This window comes from Chrysemys picta, chromosome 18 (genome assembly GCF_011386835.1).
Source record: "Chrysemys picta bellii isolate R12L10 chromosome 18, ASM1138683v2, whole genome shotgun sequence".
Lineage (NCBI taxonomy): Eukaryota > Metazoa > Chordata > Testudines > Emydidae > Chrysemys > Chrysemys picta.
The window spans coordinates 7,299,981-7,319,036 of NC_088808.1; the positions used below are offsets into that span (position 1 = coordinate 7,299,981).

Here is a 19,056-nt window from a genome sequence, read left to right on the forward strand (position 1 = left end):
CTTTTCAAACTTTTGGCCTTCTCCTCTCTGTGCCTCAGTTTTCCCATCTATAAAATGGGTAAGTTTCATTATCTCCACCTTTTATACAGCACTTTGGGATTTAGAAATGAAAAGTGCTAAGTATTTTTATTATTTGTAGTAATAAAATTAATCAGATGATAATTTTTCCTTATAACCAGCTTTAGGTGATTTTAAATGCTCTGTTGGGTATTTAATCTGCCTTTATAGCTGAGACACATAGATAATTAGGGCTGGGAAATGGTCAAAGCCTCCAAGAACATCTACATTGGTTTGGACAAATCTAGTATTATAAGAATAAGCTGCAGGAGGTGAAGACGTACATTTGTGGGTGGTTGGCTGGAGAATTTGCCTTTGGGGTTACAGTATTTCAGACTGGGCTATCATTGGAAAATTGCATTAAACCAGTTAAATGCCTTTCACTGTCAGTTGAAAAGTCAATGTACTGACAGTGGATTTGCTTTTAAGATAGGGCTTCATGCTCTAACGTGGTGGTTCTCAACCCGGTGTACACGTATCCCTGGGGGTACACAGAGATCTTCCGGGGTACATCAACTCGTCTAGATATTTGTCTAATTTTACAACCGGCTACAGAAAAAGCACTAGCGAAGTCAGTGCAAACTAAAATTTCATACAGACAGTGACTTGTTTTTACTGCTCTATCTGTAATGCTATGATTTTGACACGGGTATTTTTATTAAAAGTCATGGACAGGGCGTGGGCAATGAACAATTAAAATCATGGAAACATACACAGGGCTGGCATTAGGGGGTAGCCAGCAGGGCAATTGTCCGGGGCCTCACGCCACAGAGGCCCTCGCGAAGCTAAGTTACGGGTGGTGGGGCTTGGGTTTCGGCTTCGCAAGTGAAAACCAGGCTCAAGCATCACTCTGAAAGGTAAGTACAATATTTGTATTCCAGTCGCTTTATTTTATAATGATATGGTAAAAATGAGAGTCCGTAATAGTGGGCTGTGACACTTCTGTGCTTTTGATGTCTGATTTTATAAGCAAGTAGTTATTAAGTGAGGTGGAACTTGGGGTATGCAAGTCAAGTCAGACTCCTGAAAGGGGCACAGGAGTGGAGAGGTTGGGAACCACTGATCTGAGGCAGTTTCCCTTGACACATGCAAGTTTTTAATGTCAAATTTTACCCTTCAGGCTACTGCCTGGGTTCTACTGTGAGCATGTTCCAGTGGGTCACAAGGTCGTTCCATCAGTAAATTGGCATTTTCAAGCAGAAGGCCTCTTCTTATCCCTCTGATGGATAAGAGCTGAAGGCCTGATTTTAAAAGTTTCCAAGCACCCTCGTTTCAGATTAACCTTTGGACAGAGTACTATTGAAAATTAGGTGCTCGATGGCGTGAGGTCTCAGTGCCTTGCTCTCCATTTGCAAGAAAGAAATGCAGTTTTACTAGATATTGGTGATGTGGCCGCATTCTGTGGATCTATTATCTACGTATAAACAATAAGTCATCAATTATGTTAGTCTCTAAGGTGCCACAAGTACTCCTGTTCTTCTTTTTGCGGATACAGACTAACACAGCTGCTACTCTGAAACCTGTCATCAATTATGAGGACTTGAAGGTGGTTTGCTTTGTTTTTGTAAATCAAGTAAAGGTAAACACTTAGCTTTTACCATTAAAAGACAATTTAAATAGGACAGAGGTGTGTTTGTATGTTGCATCCCTTTCCCTGTCTCTGTAGCTTGCCTGGTTTCTTGGGCATCTTATTCTGTATTTGGAAAGTGCCTCCCACACTGTGGGTTGCATTCAGGATAACAATATGAGGTATGCTGGGACCAGTTCTCCTTTCACCTCAGTATCTCCATTGATTTCATTGCTGTTACTTGTGATTTACACACATGTAAGGGAGAATCGGGCCCAAGCCAACTCAAGCAGATATTGCACGCTGGCCTTGAGGCCCAGCTTGTTTTAAGATGAACTCTGTGCTGAGTCAGTCTTCAGAAGAATATGTTTAAGGAGCCATCACTTTATTTGCTCTTTTATGTGTGTTCATTTGACTTCCTGCGTCCTGATTTTCAAGCCCCGGCAACACCAAATGAAGTCAGTAGGAGCTGCAGGTGCTAAGCACCTCTGCAGATCAGGCTCTAGATCATTCAACACTAATACTTAATGTTTCTCCCTCGTTGCCCTCCTTCCTGTCCACACAAAGAGGTTATGTGTCATCACCAGAGGATTTATAGCCTTCAGCTCGAGGACCTTTCGGTGTGAACAGCCCTACGAGAAGAGTTATGACTGTGAAGAAAGGAAGCCTTTGCACATAAACCCTAATGCATGCCCTTGGCCTGACACTTTGGAGATAAAACTAACAAAACAAATCTGGGAAAGGTTACTGTTTCTACTGGACATGTTGCCGCTCTTCAGTCTGTGTTGATGGCAGGTGTACGTTGAACTGTGCTAACATACCTTGTGGAACTGTGTTAAGGGTTTCCCACTTAGTCTGTTCATCCACTGGAAACAGAGTACCTAGTCTAGGGTAAGCGATTGAATCTTGATTTCCTTTTTCTTTCTTTCTTTCCCCACCACTTCCCAAGGAAACAAAGCAAATGCCTTGGGCAGATAGCTACTGAAAAGGGGTTTTTATATAGTTGCAAGCCAGTCTGTCCCTTTCATGAACAGTTGGCTTGCTGCACTGACTATTGATAGTTCTGCAAGAACCTTGATGGTATGTGAAGCAGTTTTAATTCCTTTTTATCAACAAGAGTTGCAGGTACATCTTCCTTTTTTTTTTTTTTTTTTTTTAAAGGCAATGCTTACAAATTGGTCTTTGTTTCCAAGGAAACAAACCTGACATGCTTGAGCTGCGCTAGTTGCAAATGCTTACATTTAGCAGACATGCCGCAGGATTATATGGTCTGCATATTATTTTTAAATTACCTTCAATTTAAAGGTAAAGAGAGGAGGAGGGGGATGGAATTCGTCAGCAGACTATGCCAATTTGTGCTTAAGGAAAACCTATATAATCTCTTAGATTTGCCTGTTGTGGTGTAAGGAGAACACTGTCCTGCATTGAAAATGATGGACCCACTACACATTCCCATAAAGGAAGTGTCATGGGGCCAAATGGCCACTTCAGTTTGTGAGTATGGGTGATGTCATGAAATGTTTCGGGAGAACTAAAGGCTTGAGTGGACACAGACACACACTTTTTACGTAGTACATTTATCATGGGTCACTTTACCAAATGTGTTATACTCTGAAAAATACTCTGGTGAAATGCATCTCACTGTTGCTGTGCTCGAAAGGATGTGTCAAAAGTGAATGTCATTGCTTTGAGAGTGAACAGGAAGCCATCATCAGCGCTTTACTACCCCAAAATAATTTGGTTAAAGCAAAACACCACTAGTTGGCTATAGAGTGCTATCTTGAATTTGTGTGTGTGTGTATATATATAAATTGTGAATTCATTGTATACCAAATGTAAGCTACATGCGAGAAATGTCCACCTGGCTCGTGAGTAAGCTGTAGATAAATGAAAACGGTACATTTAACTTGGTTTATTGCATTAAATGTATTTTAGTCTCCTTTTTATCATTTGGGTGGCTCTAATTGCCTCCTTGAAAATTTAGCTTAGAAAAAGATACACTCTCCTGACCCAACTACCAGCTAAGCTAGTCCAGGGCTTGTGTGAAATGCACAGGTTGTTCTTCGAGGGCCCAAAACATTTGCATTGAAGCAGACACTGTACACGAACTAAAGAAGTGTTAGTCATGGGATGCATAGAAAACCCCAGTGTCATGTAGTGGTGTGCATGGACATTAACTGATTTCCGTGTCCAGAGGTTTTTTGGCTAAGACCCAAGATGAGGAGTATGGTGTAAAATAAAACTTTGTAGGGGCTAATGGCTAGTTTTGTGCCCGTTCCTGCAAACCGTTACTCATACAACTAGTTTTTCCTTATGTAAGTAGTCCTGTTGAACTAATGGGACTACTCACGTCAGTAAGGGGTAAAGGTTTGCAGGAGAAAGTTCATAGTTTTCACAGGAAGAGTAGTTCACAAGATGCACTGTGCCAGTGAAAAATGCCCGATGGACTTCAATATTCAGTGACTTTGCCTATTTTGTAATTTGTAAAGCAGTTTGGAGGGATGAAATACTTTGTATTTTGATGAATTAGTGTTGAAAAATGAATTGAGGGTTGACTGGACAACAACAAATATCCTTGTTTGGTTTCTTAAAAAGTAATTTGATGTGTGTTGCAATTTTCTTTTCCCATCATGTGTTGTAACTTTCCTTTGGAATAGTTTTCCAGGTAATAGAGAATAAATTAAGATAGATTTAGCTTTAAGATGAAAAGCACTATTTGCATAGTGCACTCAAAGCATCAGTTTAAGTCTGCTGTAAATGCATTTTTTTAATGACTTCTGATGAAAATGTTCTCATCTGTGAAAGGCCTAAGGTGAAAATATGCTAGTTTCAGTGTCTCTGTTAAATGCTACTTTTTGCATAAGGCTTGCCAGAGACAAGATGTTCTCCTTGCTTTTGTTCTAAAATAACGCTTGACAACTGAAAATGCAGCCTGCATTCCACATATTGAAAGATTAACCTTGATGACACAGTGGATGGAAACAGTGAGGTTGACTGGATCATGATGAATCCTGCACCTTTTTTTGCTAATGACACTTCCTTATGCTTACATTTCATTAAAGCTCTGAAATGGCTGAAGATGCCTTTACTGAGCATGCTCCAGGGTTGAAGCTGCACCCATAGAGTGAGATGGATTTGTGGCTGAAGGAGTTATAGGCCTGAAGTCAGGATCTGGAAGGAAACAGCAGCTCTCTTCAGACAGAACCACAGAGGTAGGGGAATTCTGGAAATTTAATTCACGTGCCATGGGGCTTCCGTAGGGATTCTGACTTGGGAGTAAATAGACCAGATGAAGTGGTTCTTGAGGAAAGTGTTGGAATTGATTCAAAAGCAGCATAGTTAACCACTCACATAAGATGGCTTCAAACTGCTTCCTGCTGATCAGCGTGGAGGATTTTAAAATAATGACCTTTACTGACTTGCAAACCTATATAAAGAAAGAACCTGTCTAATGTTCGGGTTATGACATAAAGCAACAACAGGCAGGCCACTCGGAAACAGGGCTGGCAGCGAAGGCTTTGGCTTTGTCTGATTGTGCCTTCATGTTGGAGAACATGTGATCACGCTCAGTGTAGGACTGTGGTAACTCAGTTGTTAATTATTATTATTTGTAACCCTGAAAAGGAACAGATCTACATTTCAGTTTGAATCCAAAGCTGTTTGGGGTTATGGGAGTGCAAAGGAATGTAAAACAAACTCCTTTTTTTTATTTTGCATTCCAATGATTATAAACAAATTAAACGCCGTGAAATCAATTGTCTTTCTAATTTTGCAAGAAGTGGGAAAAAATATATATTTTGCTCCTTGGCCGACACGGTGATTTATGCTAGTTGTCAGCCTGGAGTCAACAGGGTTTAGTGTTGGCAAGTACGTTTGAAGGGAAGAACAGCAACGTGTTATCTGGGTTGGGTTGGGTTTTTGCATTGGGTGTGCAGTTGTTAGCTTTTTCCATGGGATTTTTAATCACCAGCTGACTGGTGCAGTAGGAGGAGGTGATTGACTTCAGTTGGTGTACTAGCAAGCCACATGGTATAGTGCTAATAAAACATTTACATTTGCTGTCAGTGTTTGTTGTGGGGAGGTATAATGACAGTCTCACTTAGTGTAGAGAAAGGAGGAAGTTTGGTGATTATAGAAACATCTAGTCAGTGCCGAGATACTGTATATACTGTATGGGAAACATTGTATTGGCTGTCCAAATTCATATCAGCCTGGTTCTAAAAAAAGTTACAAATGAGGGTAGCCTATTTAGAACAGTATGAAGAATGGAGCTTTGGAATGACAGAAGTCTCTCTGATTACAGTCCATCTTTAGACTACATCCAGTAAAGTAGTTCGACTCTTTAGGACAACTCTGGTTGTTCTTCACAATGTACTTTAGTGTGTAAATGTTTGCGTGAAACCTGCAGGTTTTGATTGTATTGCTTAGTTCCAGATGATTGCCTTACATGGTTAGATCAATCTGTTGAGTGATGAGTCAGTTTATTGCCTAAATTAACTTGCATATTTATTGCCCAAACCTGCATTTCTTGCACATCCAATTCTCCCATTGCCTTTGCTGAGAGTTGTCGGGGCACAAGGAAGGCATGATGCAATCCTTAAATGGCTTGTTTGATTTAGCAACTTTGTAGTAAGTTTGGTGTCAGTTTTAAAGTGCCTTTCAGAAGGTCTGTCCTGCGCCTCAGACATCTATGCTACAGGTCTGGATGTATAGCATTTCTCATTAGTAATAGGTGATGGTGCACTAATAGTGGAGAAATGTACGAGGAAAAAATAAGCGTATGTATGAAATACATGCATTGTGACAATGCAGTTTACAAGCAATGCTTTCATTTTCATTGGCTCACATGTGGAATATATTTATAGCTTTTCATGATTGATCTCATTGGCTTCTTCCCCCTCCCCCCACTGAGTTTCTGGTGTTGAGAAAATTGGGGCTGAAATTATCATGTATGGTCAAGTCTCCTGGAGGAGGAAGTTTGACTTAATAGTTTCAGACGCTAAGGCTCATGTGACACTTTTCTACTGTGCTTGTGTGAAAGGTAAGATAGCCTTAAAGGTCCACTGCCACCTCATGGCAATGGCTGAAAAACAATCCTTTTAGAGACAATTGAGTGTACACCTCATGCTTTCTGTATTTCTCTCCCCTTATTGCTAGTGATATTTGCATGAAGACAGGATCTTTGCTTTTAAGAGTTCATTTCCTCCTGCTCTCCCTTACACAAATTCATTATGTCAACCGAATCACTTACAGAGCCATCATGTGATATTGCAACCAGAGGTTGATGATTTTGGGGAATTAATAAAAGCAACATGAACAGATGAATCCCAAAGATCGTATGTTCATGCGGCTGTCTGTCCCTAACGCTGCAAAATTAGGTGGGAGGTCAGGAGAGGGAAATACAAGAACATAGGAAATTTAGAAGCAGAATTATCTCTAAAATGATCTTCAGCATTTCAGTGGAGCTGCAGCAAAAGTGAGAGTGAATGGGAGCAGCCATCTTTATTGTCTGCTTCACTGACATAAGGCTATGATCATGACTAGTATGACTTCGCTCTGTGGATCCACTGAAATGTCTCGGATCCCTGCCACGTCTCCCCTCCCAAAGAAAAATAACAATACTTTTCTTTGCTGAGCAAATGGTTACTGTGGTTAAAGCAATAAGGTGGATCTCTGTTCTTGAAGGTGAAGTATGCATGATGCATTCGGTATCCCGGCAAAGCCTTATTTGTACAGTACAAGCTTCCTGTGTGCAGAAGCTAAATGAAGGGGAAAAGTGGAAGTTTTGGATTTCCAAAATAGAAATGTTGATTGCCAAGTAACTGCATGTTAAAGCTGAAGGAATTTGTAAATGAGGATTGTTAGGAATACAGTATGTTCTAAATTACACCCTATCTGCCCATTATAAATTTAACTTTTTAGTTCTAGGGTTGCTATATCATTGAGAGATTCTGCACATTCTTATAAAAATGCAGGAGCATCTTCCAAAGAGCTCGTATCTCAGCCGCCATCACCACAGCATAGGTTTTCATAGCATTCTCCATAGAAAGTCAAAGGGCGCATTTTTACGCTTCAGAATGGCTAACAGCAGCATCAAACTTGTTGGGATTTTGGCTTTAAAACCTTTGAACACACCCAGCTTTCAGAATGTGGGGTGGAATGTGATCACAGGCGTATAATTCATTAGCTGACCTCTCAGAATATTATCGAATTATGGTTCCTGCGAGGTGCTGAGTGAGCATTCGAATCAATGGGAGCTGAGGGATCCAGCCTTCTGTTTAGGACATAATTCCCCTAAATAATCGTTGCGGGAGGAAGGAGGTGTTTTAAGGGATTGTGGTGGAACTGATGAGCAGTTTTTTTAGTAATGGAAAAGTAAACGAGGGTTCCAAGAGATGCGCTCTCATTTCTAGGGAAAGTTACTCTCTCTCTTAAGATCGCCTCTTTGTCGTACTTTTAAGGTAGCTTCAGAGAAGACAGAAAAGCAACTTCATTTCTGGGTAGAAGTGAAGTATGAATTGGAGAGGGTGGCAAAATATTGCTTGTCTTACAGAAGGGAAAACCTCCCTTTTCCTCCCACTTTTATTTCTGTTGTGAAAATGACATATATAATGGTGTAAATGAAGCAAAAGCCTCTTAGAACCATGTATCCTTTGTGAAGGAAGATGGTTGTTCTGCTGTCTCTCTCTTTAAAATGTGAGGTCCTAAAAGGATATTCAAATTCTGAATCACAGAACGGAGGCCAGAGAGCCAGGAGTTGTTTTATGGGCCCTGTAGAACACATTTTTAAAAAGAAACAAGTGATATGCTCTCCCTGACAAAGACAATCCACACTAGAGAGAGTTTGATGGTGAAATTTCTAGGTATACTTGGGTTAATTCAAGGGGAGGGGGAAGGGAAAAATCTTACTTGGAAACAAATGACTGTTTTGTTTAATTTATGTGTGAATTCATTCAACTAACATCCATTTTAGAGAAGGATTTGATTTTCCTGAGGGGTGGATGAAAGGAAAGATCAGTTCAACTTGATTTTACACGTGTAAAGTCACTGAATAGTTAAATTGTTCAACCATCTTCTCATCTGAAATGTCAGTAGTTTTCTGCTTCAATCTGTGTGTGAGAGAGAGAGAGCGAGTGAGGGGGAGAGAGAGATGCAAAAGATGGCTCCTCTCAATGTCTTGCAAGATCTGTCTAGAAAGAGGTTGTGTCTGTGCACTGCCTGGCTTCCATGAAATGGCTGCAGTTTCCACAACACTGAGAGAAGCTGAAAGGAAATGGTCTCCTATCTGAGCATGCTTACTGTGGCATAGGAACCTGTAGAGGGAGCTAGGTCATGTGGCCTAAGCAGGACTGTTGTTCATGTGGACCAAGAAAGAAACAGCACAAGAAGCACTGTCTATAGCTTCCATCAAATACCAAGCACCTTAAAACAACAGTGCAGCTTTTCCCAGGGCATCAAACAATAACATGATAGCGTTTGGGTCTGTCGGGACACAGTTAAACTTCAGAGCTGCGAACAAGACTGTTATTTAACTTCACTCGTAGGTATTGTAACTGATTATCTCAATGTGACTTGCAGCATTCCATTGAACGTTAGTTCCAAAAGAAGAAAAAAATTCTCTCCTGAGACATGATGCACACAACAGTGTTACTTTAGGATATTGGCCTTTCGATACCAGTGTGATGCAGCTTATGGTATGTGCAGTGTTTTAAGGGCAGCTTAGAAGCTATTTTTTTCTCTTTTTGCTTTCATAAATGTAAAGAACTTGACCATTATTTCACCAACCAATACACAAATAATCTTGATCCTTTTATATAGTGTCATTGTGACGTTGTGAAATGTTCCTGGTAAGATGCTAATTGATTGCTTTGCTTGAGTTTTTAGTGTAATTGCTGAAACGTCCCACTATGTTGTTTGAGGATCATCAGTGTTTAGTGCTTTGGAGGAGATGCTTTCAAAATGGAGGGGAGATTTGAAAAGCAAATTGGAGTCTGCATTAACTTCTGTTTTCAATGTCTTTTTAACCTTAGCAGCGAAAACACGTCTAGCATTGAGATGCAGTAAGACAGACTGTATTAGTGAACCTACTGAAAGAACGAATACTGTAGCATGCTTTTGTATCATTTTTTTAGCTTCCTCTGAAAATGTGTTTTGACTAAGTTAGCTCATTGACTTTGCATTTGTAATTAATTTCTCTGTATCCATTCCCACATTTTTAATGTTAGTTTTGTAAGATCATGCCAAAAAGAGGTATAGAGGAAATATTAGACCTATTTTAAAACCATCTTTGGTTAGAACCACAGTAATCTTTTGTAACATTTCTGTCTGAATTGTCAGGGTTGTTTTGTTTTGTCTTAAATAGGTTACCGTTACAACTTCCAGTGATTGATAGAAGGGCCAGAAAAAAATCCCATTATATATGTATTACAACTTAAAGCTGAATCAGACAAAAACCCAGTGGATGAAAGTGATATCCTTGCTTTATTCTGTCATCTCAAATTTTCTTGCTTTATCAATTTTATCCCCTCAGCTTGGACTGGTGTACTTTAACCATTTGGTAGTGAAACTTGTCTGAAGTGCTTGGACAGAGGAAAATAATATTGTTTTAGTTGATGCAGCACTATGGAAGATTCCTGCTGTTGTTTAACCATTACAACTTTTCAAACATGTACTGTATATGGGGAATGGTGCAATAAATACTTGGTTTAGAGCAAATTGAGACTGTTTTCAGCTTACGACAATAAAAGATCATGACAGTCACATGCATTGTTATGGACACTAAGGGTATGTCTACACTATGAAATTAGGTTGATTTTATAGAAGTAGATTTTTAGAAATCGATTTTATACAGTCGATTGTGTATGTCCCCACTAAGCGCATTAATTCGGCAGAGTGCGTCCTCACTACTGTGGCTAGCATCGACTCACGGAAGCTATCCCACAGTTCCCGCAGTCTCTGCTGCCCATTGGAATTTAGGGTTAAGCTCCCAATGCCTGATAGGGCAAAAACATTGTCACGGTGGTTTTGGGTACATGTTGTCAGTCTCCCCTTCCTCCCTCCAGGAAAGCAACTGCAGACAATCATTTTGCGCCTTTTTGCCTGGTTTACCCGTGCAGACGCCATAGCATGGCAAGCATGGAGCCCACTCAGCTCACCGCTGCTGTTGTGAGCATTGTAAACACCTTGCGCATTATCCTGCAGTATGTGCAAAACCTGGCTAAGAGACGGCAGCACGAGGACGATTGTGAGGAGGATATGGACACAGATGTTCCTGAAAGCACGGGATGTGGCAAGTGGGACATCATGGCGGCAGTGGGGCTGGTTGATACAGTGGAACGCCGATTCTGGGCCCGCCAAACAAGCACAGACTGGTGGGACCACATAGTGTTGCAGGAATGGGATGATTCCCAGTGGCTGCAAAACTTTCACATGCATAAGGCCATTTTCTTGGAACTCTGTGAGTTGCTTTCCCCTGCCCTGAAGTGCAGGAATACCAAGATGAGAGCTGCCCTGACTGTTGAGAAGTGAGTGGCGATAAGCCTGTGGAAGCTTGCAATGCCTGACTACTACCGGTCAGTCGGGAATCAATTTGGAGTGGGCAAATCTACTGTGGGGACTGCTGTGATTCAAGTAGCCAATGCAATCACTGACGTTCTGCTATCAAGGGTAGTGACTCTGAGAAATGTACAGGTCATAGTGGATGGCTTTGCTGCAATGGGATTCCCTGACTGTGGTGGGGCAATAGATGGAACACATATCCCTATCTTGGTCCTGGACCACCTTGCCAACCAGTACGTGAACTGCAAGGGGTACTTTTCAATGGTGCTGCAAGCACTGGTGGATCACAAGGGACATTTCACCGACATCAACATGGGATGGCCGGGAAAGGTGCATGACGCTCACATCTTTAGGAATTCTGTGCCCTTTGAGCAGTTGCAAGAAGGGACTTACTTCCCAGACCAGAAAATTACTGTTGGGGATATTGAAATGCCAATAGTTATCCTTGGAGACCCAGCCTATCCCTTGCCTCCCATGGCTCATGAAGCCATACACAGGCAGCCTGGACAGTAGTAAGGAGCAGTTCACCTATAGGTTGAGCAAGTGCAGAATGGTGGTAGAATGTGCCTTTGGACGTTTAAAAGCTCGCTGGTGCTGTTTGCTGACTAGGTTAGACCTCAGCGCAACCAATATTCCCATTGTTATTACTGCTTGCTATGTGTTCCGTAATATCTGTGAGAGTAAGGGGAAGACGTTTATGGCGGGGTGGGAGGTTGAAGCAAATTGCCTGGCTGCCAGTTTTGAACAGCCAGACACCAGGGTGATTAGAAGAGCACAGGTAGGCATGCTGCGCATCAGAGAGGCTTTGAAAACCAGTTTCATGACTGGCCAGGATATGGTGTGACAGTTGTGTGTGTTTCTCCTTGATGCAAACCCGCCCCCTTTGTTGATTTTGATTCCTTGTAAGCCAACCACCCTTCCCTCTTCGATCACAGCTGGCAAAGGAAATAATGTCACTATTGTTTTGAAACCATGCATTCTTTCTTTATGAATTAAAAAAAAAAAAAGGGGAGATAACTGATAAGGTAGCCCGGGGGGGTAGTGTGGGATAGGGGAGGAGGGAAGGACAAGGATTCACTGCTTGCCTGCTGCACATTCTCCTCCTCTTCTTCCTCTTCCACAAAATCCTCCTCCCTGTTGCGTGAGACTCCCCCCTTGCAGATGTCCACGGACAGTGGTGGGGTAGTGGTAGGATTCCCCCCCTAGAATGCCATGCAGCTGATCATAGAAGCGGCATGTATGGGGCTCTGACCCAGAGCGACCATTTATCTCCTTTGTCTTTTGGTAGGCTTGCCTGAGCTCCTTGACTTTCACGCGGCCCTGCTGTGTGTCCCTGTCGTAGCCTCTGTCCATCATGCCCTGTGCGATTTTGGCATATATATTAGCATTTCTTCTTTTTGATGGGAGTTCTGCCTGCACAGCAATCAGATCCAGTGTCTCCTGTTCGCTCCATGGTGGAGCTCGTTTGCGATTCTGGGGGGACTGCACGGTCACCTGTGCTGCTGAGCTCGCCACGCTGACCAAACAGGAAATGAAATTCAAAAGTTCCCGGGGCTTTTCCTGTGTACCTGGCTAGTGCATCGGAGTTGAAAGTGCTGTCCAGAGCAGTCACATTGGAGCACTCTGGGATAGCTCCCGGAGGTTAATAACGTCGATTTGTGTCCGCACTACCCCAAATTTGACCCAGCAAGGTTGATTTTAGCGTTGCTCCTCTCACTGGGGAGGAGTACAGAAGTCGATTTTAAGAGCCCTTTAGGTCGACGGAACGGGGTTGCTTGTGTAGACGCATTCATTATAAAATTGACCTAACACGGCTAAATTCGACCTAACCCTGTAGTGTAGACCAGGGCTAAGAGAGGAAAGAAGGGGAATCTAGTCAGATATGGGTTCATAACTCAATGTGAAAACTAGAATTTAGTACATTTGATTCTCATGCAATGTCTGAGGAAAATAAAATCATTGGACATTTCAGTATCTTGCTATGGATTTTTAAGGTCTGACACAGGCTAGGTTTTCCTCTTTATTTCAGTCCATTGTGGTGCAGTAAGTTGAATGAGCATTTGTTTTAATCTTGAGAGAGAAGTCTTCAGTCCTAGTTGATGGGAAAGCTGTATTTTCCATATTCAAGAACTAACAGGAGACATTATATTCTATACAAGAATTTCCCTTCCTTCTCTCTTCTCTGTCCTTCCCTACCCCTCCCTTCTCTGTGGGAGGTTTTCCTGAGAAGTATTAAACACAGAAAAACCCCCATTTTGCATTATGATAAATATGTCACTTCTTGCATTTGAATCCAGTCCAGCTGATCTCTGCTTACAGATGTTCCTGCAAGTTGCTCAGGCAGTTTGACTGGGAGCTTTAGCAGATATGGGGATTGCCAAGAGTTTGTGCTTAATTGTTAAATGGAACAGAGACAAACTACTTATGATTTTGAGGCTAAAACTTCTTATTTTATCTTGCCAGCTGAGCTAGTTGTATCATATGTATCTCAAGTTCACTTTCAGTTGGATACTGTAAATTTACCGATTAACCCATGTGCATTTAGCCCAGCATTCAGAGGGTGCACAGTTTAATTACACAGAATATAATTAGCACGAGTGTCTTCAATTTTAAAGGCTAATATGCAGCATCTCCTTTTGGAGGCAAGAGCTACTCTTGAAGGCCACTGAAACAGAACACATGATTGCATGGTTTTAAAAGGTTTTTTTTCAGGCTAGTGATCAGTCTTAGGCGTGGCATTATGTCAGAATGCTGACAGATTATCTTTATTAACTGTGTATTGTACCAGGACAGAGGCAGTATCCCTGTGATGCCTGAGATAATAGTTGTTCCAATGGAAGCCCTGAAGTGTGCAGGTTCTCTGTGAAATGGCTGCAGCTTGGAGTGAGCAGTGAAATGGTCTCCACTGGGCATGCTCACTCTGTAGAGGGAGCTTTTATCACATGAGCAGAAACTGAATCACTGTTCATGAGGATCTGGAATATGCAACTCTTTGAGTCTTCATCAAAAGAAGCCAACAGATGTCTGCAGGTACAGTAACTTCTAGTGTCCATGCTCCATGGGTCATAAATTGCAGATTCCCTCAGGTTGTGTCCACAGACAGACTGTTGTCAGGTAGTAAAGGAGAAACCTTTGAGAGGAGGAAGACAGTTAAGATAATCATGGCTGGATTTTTTTATTTATTTTTTGCCCTACGCAAGGAAGAACAGCACAGCAGAAATATATTACATATTGATGCAGCATGCAGTCTGATGTGTAGGGGGCTTCATTCAAAGGAGGAGATTTAGAGAGTAACCTGCTCAGGGGCTCGCTTTGCATACTTTCTGACTTTTTTCTGATGAGTGTTTTGTTCAATAGACTGTTGTACACAATTCTGGGTCTTAAGTTGTGTGTGGCGAAGGACGCTTGCGCACTCAGATTCTACAAATTCAGTGAGTCTTTCACTTATCTAATTTGTTGGGGAGTTCTTTGGGGTTTTTTTTTAGCATGGAGTCTCTCTTTCGAATGTGTGGTTCTATATTGAACTCTCCCCCCCATTTCATATAAGTGAGAGGAAAAAACTCTGGAGTCTTTAAACCGTTCGAAGGCTGATCTTTCAAAGACAAAGGAGAGGGCCTGCAGCCACATTTCACCTGCTTGCTAGAAACATTTTGACAGTCTTGGCTTATGTCAAGGAAGCCTACAGTTTTGCTTTTGAGGTGGTAGGAGGATGAAGATTGTATTTTATTGTGGGGAAAGAATCCTTTTTCAATAACCTGCAGTCCAGATCAGGGAATGATTGAACCATTGATATTTCATTTTATTTTATGGCAAAAGGCTCATGCTGGCAGATGATTGAAAATGTTGACTAAAATCCTCACACCTAGTTCTGCCATGTACCTTTTTTGTTTATCTTGTGTATAAAGAGCCTTGTGGTCTAGTTTACCATGGACAAAAAGGAGGACATTCAGTGTACGGGGATATACTCCATCCTTGACCTTCAGTGTTGTCCCTTGATTGTTGCAGAGCTTCCAGAATTGATGATATTACCAACCCCTGTTGGCATGTAAAATCTAGGCCTGTAAAATGTGCTTAATGTTACTTCCCACACACACACGTGCGTGTGTACATGCACACACATTCTAACTAAGAAGAAAAGGCAAAAATACCATCCTAAAGAAATCTGTCCTACAGATGTAGGGGAAATGACGGACAGTCTGTAACACCCTGCTCCAAATGTCTGTTGTTTATGCGATACTCTGAAAATGTTCCTAAGAATGTCATTTTTCCTCTTTTGAATGCATATTGAGAGCCTGTGGATTAAAGCTGTTGGGGAAGAGACAAGCAAGGTTTCTTTTCCAAAGATAGTACTAAGAAAAAGGAAATTCCCTGCCTGAAAGCGAGTGATCATTTGCAGTCCAGAAAGAATGTGTTTTGGGTTGCAAGTAGGCTTGTGATAGAAATGCTGAGATAACGTTGACTGACTGTGGTGCTAAGAGTGCTCCTGTGTTATCATGGCCATGATGATATCGGCATGATGGAATATTCCTAAGCATTTTAGGCAGTCTGGAATTGCAGACTGAAACCTTGCAAATGCTTTCAAAAGGTGATGCTGAAATGCCCATCCTGTAACCTTCTGTTCTGTTTTAAAATTCTGGGTCAGTTTTCAGCAGTGTTAGGGTTAATAACCATACACCTGTTTGTTTTTAGGTCTTCGTTTTTCCCTGTCATATGAAACTGAGCATTATGCTAGTTTATGTAGTTATAGTACACGTGGCCTAAACCAGCCTTCCAGAAACTTCATGAAAACTTACTAGCCCAGGCCCACTGTGTATTTGCCTCTCCTTGCCATAGTTATTCTGGAGAGAAAAATGATATTGAACTTGCCCTCAAAATTATTTTTCACTCTTCCCAAGCAAACGGGTGAGTCGAATATTTTGCTAGTCTAATCTGTATAAATCTACATAGCTTCCTCTGGGTGAGTCAGAAATGTAGCTGATGTTTAGTTACGTGAGGAAAGTCAGGACTTGCTGTAGGATTCAGCTGATTTTTATATATAAAACAGCCACGTGCCAATTTTCAGAGGTGATCTGCGGACAGGTGCTCTTACTCACTTCCACTGGAGTTGGGAACGCTCAGCAGCTCTGCAGATCAGGCCCTTGGTGATCAAAATAAGACTTCCAGCTTACCTTGGGCCTGATACCTGAGGGTGCTCAGTATCTTGAAGGATTGGGCTTGCGGTGCGGAGGTGCTGTTTGTATCTGGGTATCGCATGGAACATGAACATCCGGGCTGGTTGTATGGCAACTGGTATGCTGCAAGAGTCCCAATGCCAGTGTGACCTCTCTTGTACGGTACCATCTCCTAATGAAAAAGGATTGCATGCTTCTTTGTACTGTGGAAGGGAAATATTTCATTCAAATAAACAAGGTGTTTAAGACCCTCTGCCAATGTGACTAGCAGGTTTGTAAGGGGGAGGAGGGAGATCTGGTTTGACATCAGGTGCCTTTTATTGTGTTTTTTTTTTTTCTTAAACAATTCTTCCCTTCCCTTTCTTCTCCTGATACTTGCAAGGGTCAAGGAACTAATGTGGAGACTTCTATTCAACCAGGAATCAGAGAATAACCTTGCCTTCCATTAAAGACTAAAGACTTGAAGCACTTAAAAATACGTGCTAACTGCTGTAGGGCCTTGAAGGAGCTTGTGTTCTTCCTATGCAATCTACTGTCAATACTCTTATTAGAGGCAAAGCTCGAACTTACGGCTCTTAATATCATTTTCAGAGGTCATTTCTATTACTGTACATTTTAAAGAGGCTTGAAATCAACTCCCCTTCACAAAGGAGAACCTGGAAGTTGTAATGTGGTCTTCCCTAAGTCCCATTTCCCTCTTCCCTCTGTTATGAATCTTTTCCCCCCCCCACACACACTTTTTACTTGAACTTCACTTCTTCTAGCACTTTGGATCTTGTGGTGTGCTAGACAGCCTGATTTATCTCTGGCTATGCTGAGGTGGTGTTGGGGTGAGGGCACAGGGGGTGAGGAGGATCCTATGGGAAGGTACACTCCCTATGTAATAATGCATGCCAGAACATACAGTAGTCAGTAAAGCAGCAGGAGTGAGCTTATACTGTGTGTGTGTGTCTAACAGGAATGTGTAAAAAAACCACGTTGATAGCAGGATAGCTTTTGAATGCTCTAGGAGCCGAATAAGAGCTGTTTAGGCAGTTCCTTCCCCGTCCTCTCATCCAAGGCGATTCATTTTCCCTTCAAATTCCATCAGAGAGGTGGAAGATGGTGTGTGTGTGGGGGGGAAGGTGTAAGAGAAGTCTCCCATGCAGACGTTCCCTGAGTCGCTGCCATGTGTCTGAGCAGTAGAATGCCTCGTGCAAAGGAAGCATTTAACAAATTGTCCTTGTTCCAAGGATGAGGAAACTTAGGGCTCTTCTGGCATTTGCTCTTCTTCACAACTCGAAGCTGCTTTCACTTGTAAAGTATGAGGTTAGGCATAAAAGGAGAGAGAGAGAGAACTGGAACACAGAGTAGCTTTAATAGCCTTGCAAGGCTGTTCATGGAGCTCTTGGTGTTAAATGAGGAACTTTTCCCCCTCCTCCTTCGTTTTCCTGTGTGCCTGTGAAAATATTCTGCTTTGCATTTAAAGGGAAAAACTGTATTTGCTGGGATGAAGCCAACTTATTTATTCAAGGGAAATACCATCTTCCCAACCCTTGCTTTTTCAGGGGAAGGTTTGTCAGAGGATGGCACAGTGGGTTGAATATTCGATTTCTAGGTGACATGGAGGTATGGTTGTGATTTGAAGAAGCTAAAATCATGGCTGGCATTTTCCCTTGAAGCCCTCGATGTCTATCTCCCTCCCCCTCACCCCCCAAAAAAGGGTTAACTCTTTCCTGCTAGACTGAACTCTTACAGCAGGTGGATTTTGACCTACAACAAAAAAAAACAACAACCCCACAGCGTTAGAATTTGCAGTTTCCAGTGTTTATAATTCTCCTCCCCAGATTGGATTTTTATTGCGTGACATGAACTTGACTGCATCCTGGTTGTAACGAGAGACTTGGTCTGAACAGGGCTGTGAATTAGCTGTTGCTAGTAGAAGCAAATAGGAGCTTCTATTTTACTGTCAAAAAAATGGCAGGTCACTGTGTGTCTGTAAACAATGCAGTTATGAAATGGCAGTGCGAGGCCGAGCTGAGCATGCTCAGGGACAGCCTGTAGGGGGAGGTGATCAGAGAAAGATGATCTAATTCAGTGCAATTCTGGGGATTGAAGGAAAAGACCAGGCTCCATCCTAATGACAGAGCAGAAAAAATACTTCTGGGACTAAGCCTGTAGGCCATAGCTGATAGATTCTGAGGATCTCCTACCTTTAGGACTTCGAGTACTGACCCGTGCTGTTTCGCTTTGTCATTTTCAAGAAGAGTAAAGTCTTGGTGAGGTTTTTCTGTAGTTATTAGAAGAACTGGCCCTAGATTGCTCTCTTTTTTTTTTTTTTTGTTTCTCTCTCCCTCCCCCTCTCTCCCTGTCTGTTTCTCAGCTTGCAGGAGTCAATGTAGTGCTACCGGGTCAAGACAACTAACAGATGACACAAAGTGTTGTTTGAAGAGGCTGTGATCCTGAGCGAAGGCCTCTCCGCTCCAAGAAATCCCGCTCATTTGGGCTGGGGGAGAGAACTTTATTTTGTGTGTGTCTTTTTCTCGCCTGCCACCCCAGCGTGGCTTCTGAAGTTGGAAATGCGAAGTGAACCCTTTCTGCGACTTCCTCCTGGAGGGGAAGGGAGAGCGAACTGTTCTGCTGGATATGACAGTTTGGTAGGGGGGTGGGCCTTATGGCTCCAAGAGGTGGTTGAGTAATTTCAATGAGAGAAGCATGGCAGTC

At 42.1% G+C, this 19,056-nt stretch overlaps 1 protein-coding gene across 16 annotated transcripts in view; it reads left to right on the forward strand.

Annotated features, from left to right (window-relative positions):
* The window catches only part of EHMT1 (euchromatic histone lysine methyltransferase 1), a 164,098-nt gene that overhangs the window by 47,412 nt on the left and 97,630 nt on the right, over positions 1-19,056 (forward strand). The window contains exon 1 of one of the 16 annotated variants that reach the window (XM_065572189.1): positions 4,689-4,836. The exons of 9 other annotated variants lie outside the window; for them this stretch is intronic. Coding sequence is in view for 3 of the 7 variants with exons in the window: in XM_042859682.2 (XP_042715616.2) it covers positions 14,150-14,212 (63 nt within the window). In the remaining 4 variants the exon portion in view is untranslated. Of the gene's footprint in view, positions 1-4,688; positions 4,837-14,089; positions 14,213-18,397; positions 18,612-19,056 lie in introns of those variants that run through there. 6 more of the 16 variants (XM_008174356.4, XR_010593592.1, XM_042859682.2 and 3 more) reach the window with 6 other exon arrangements.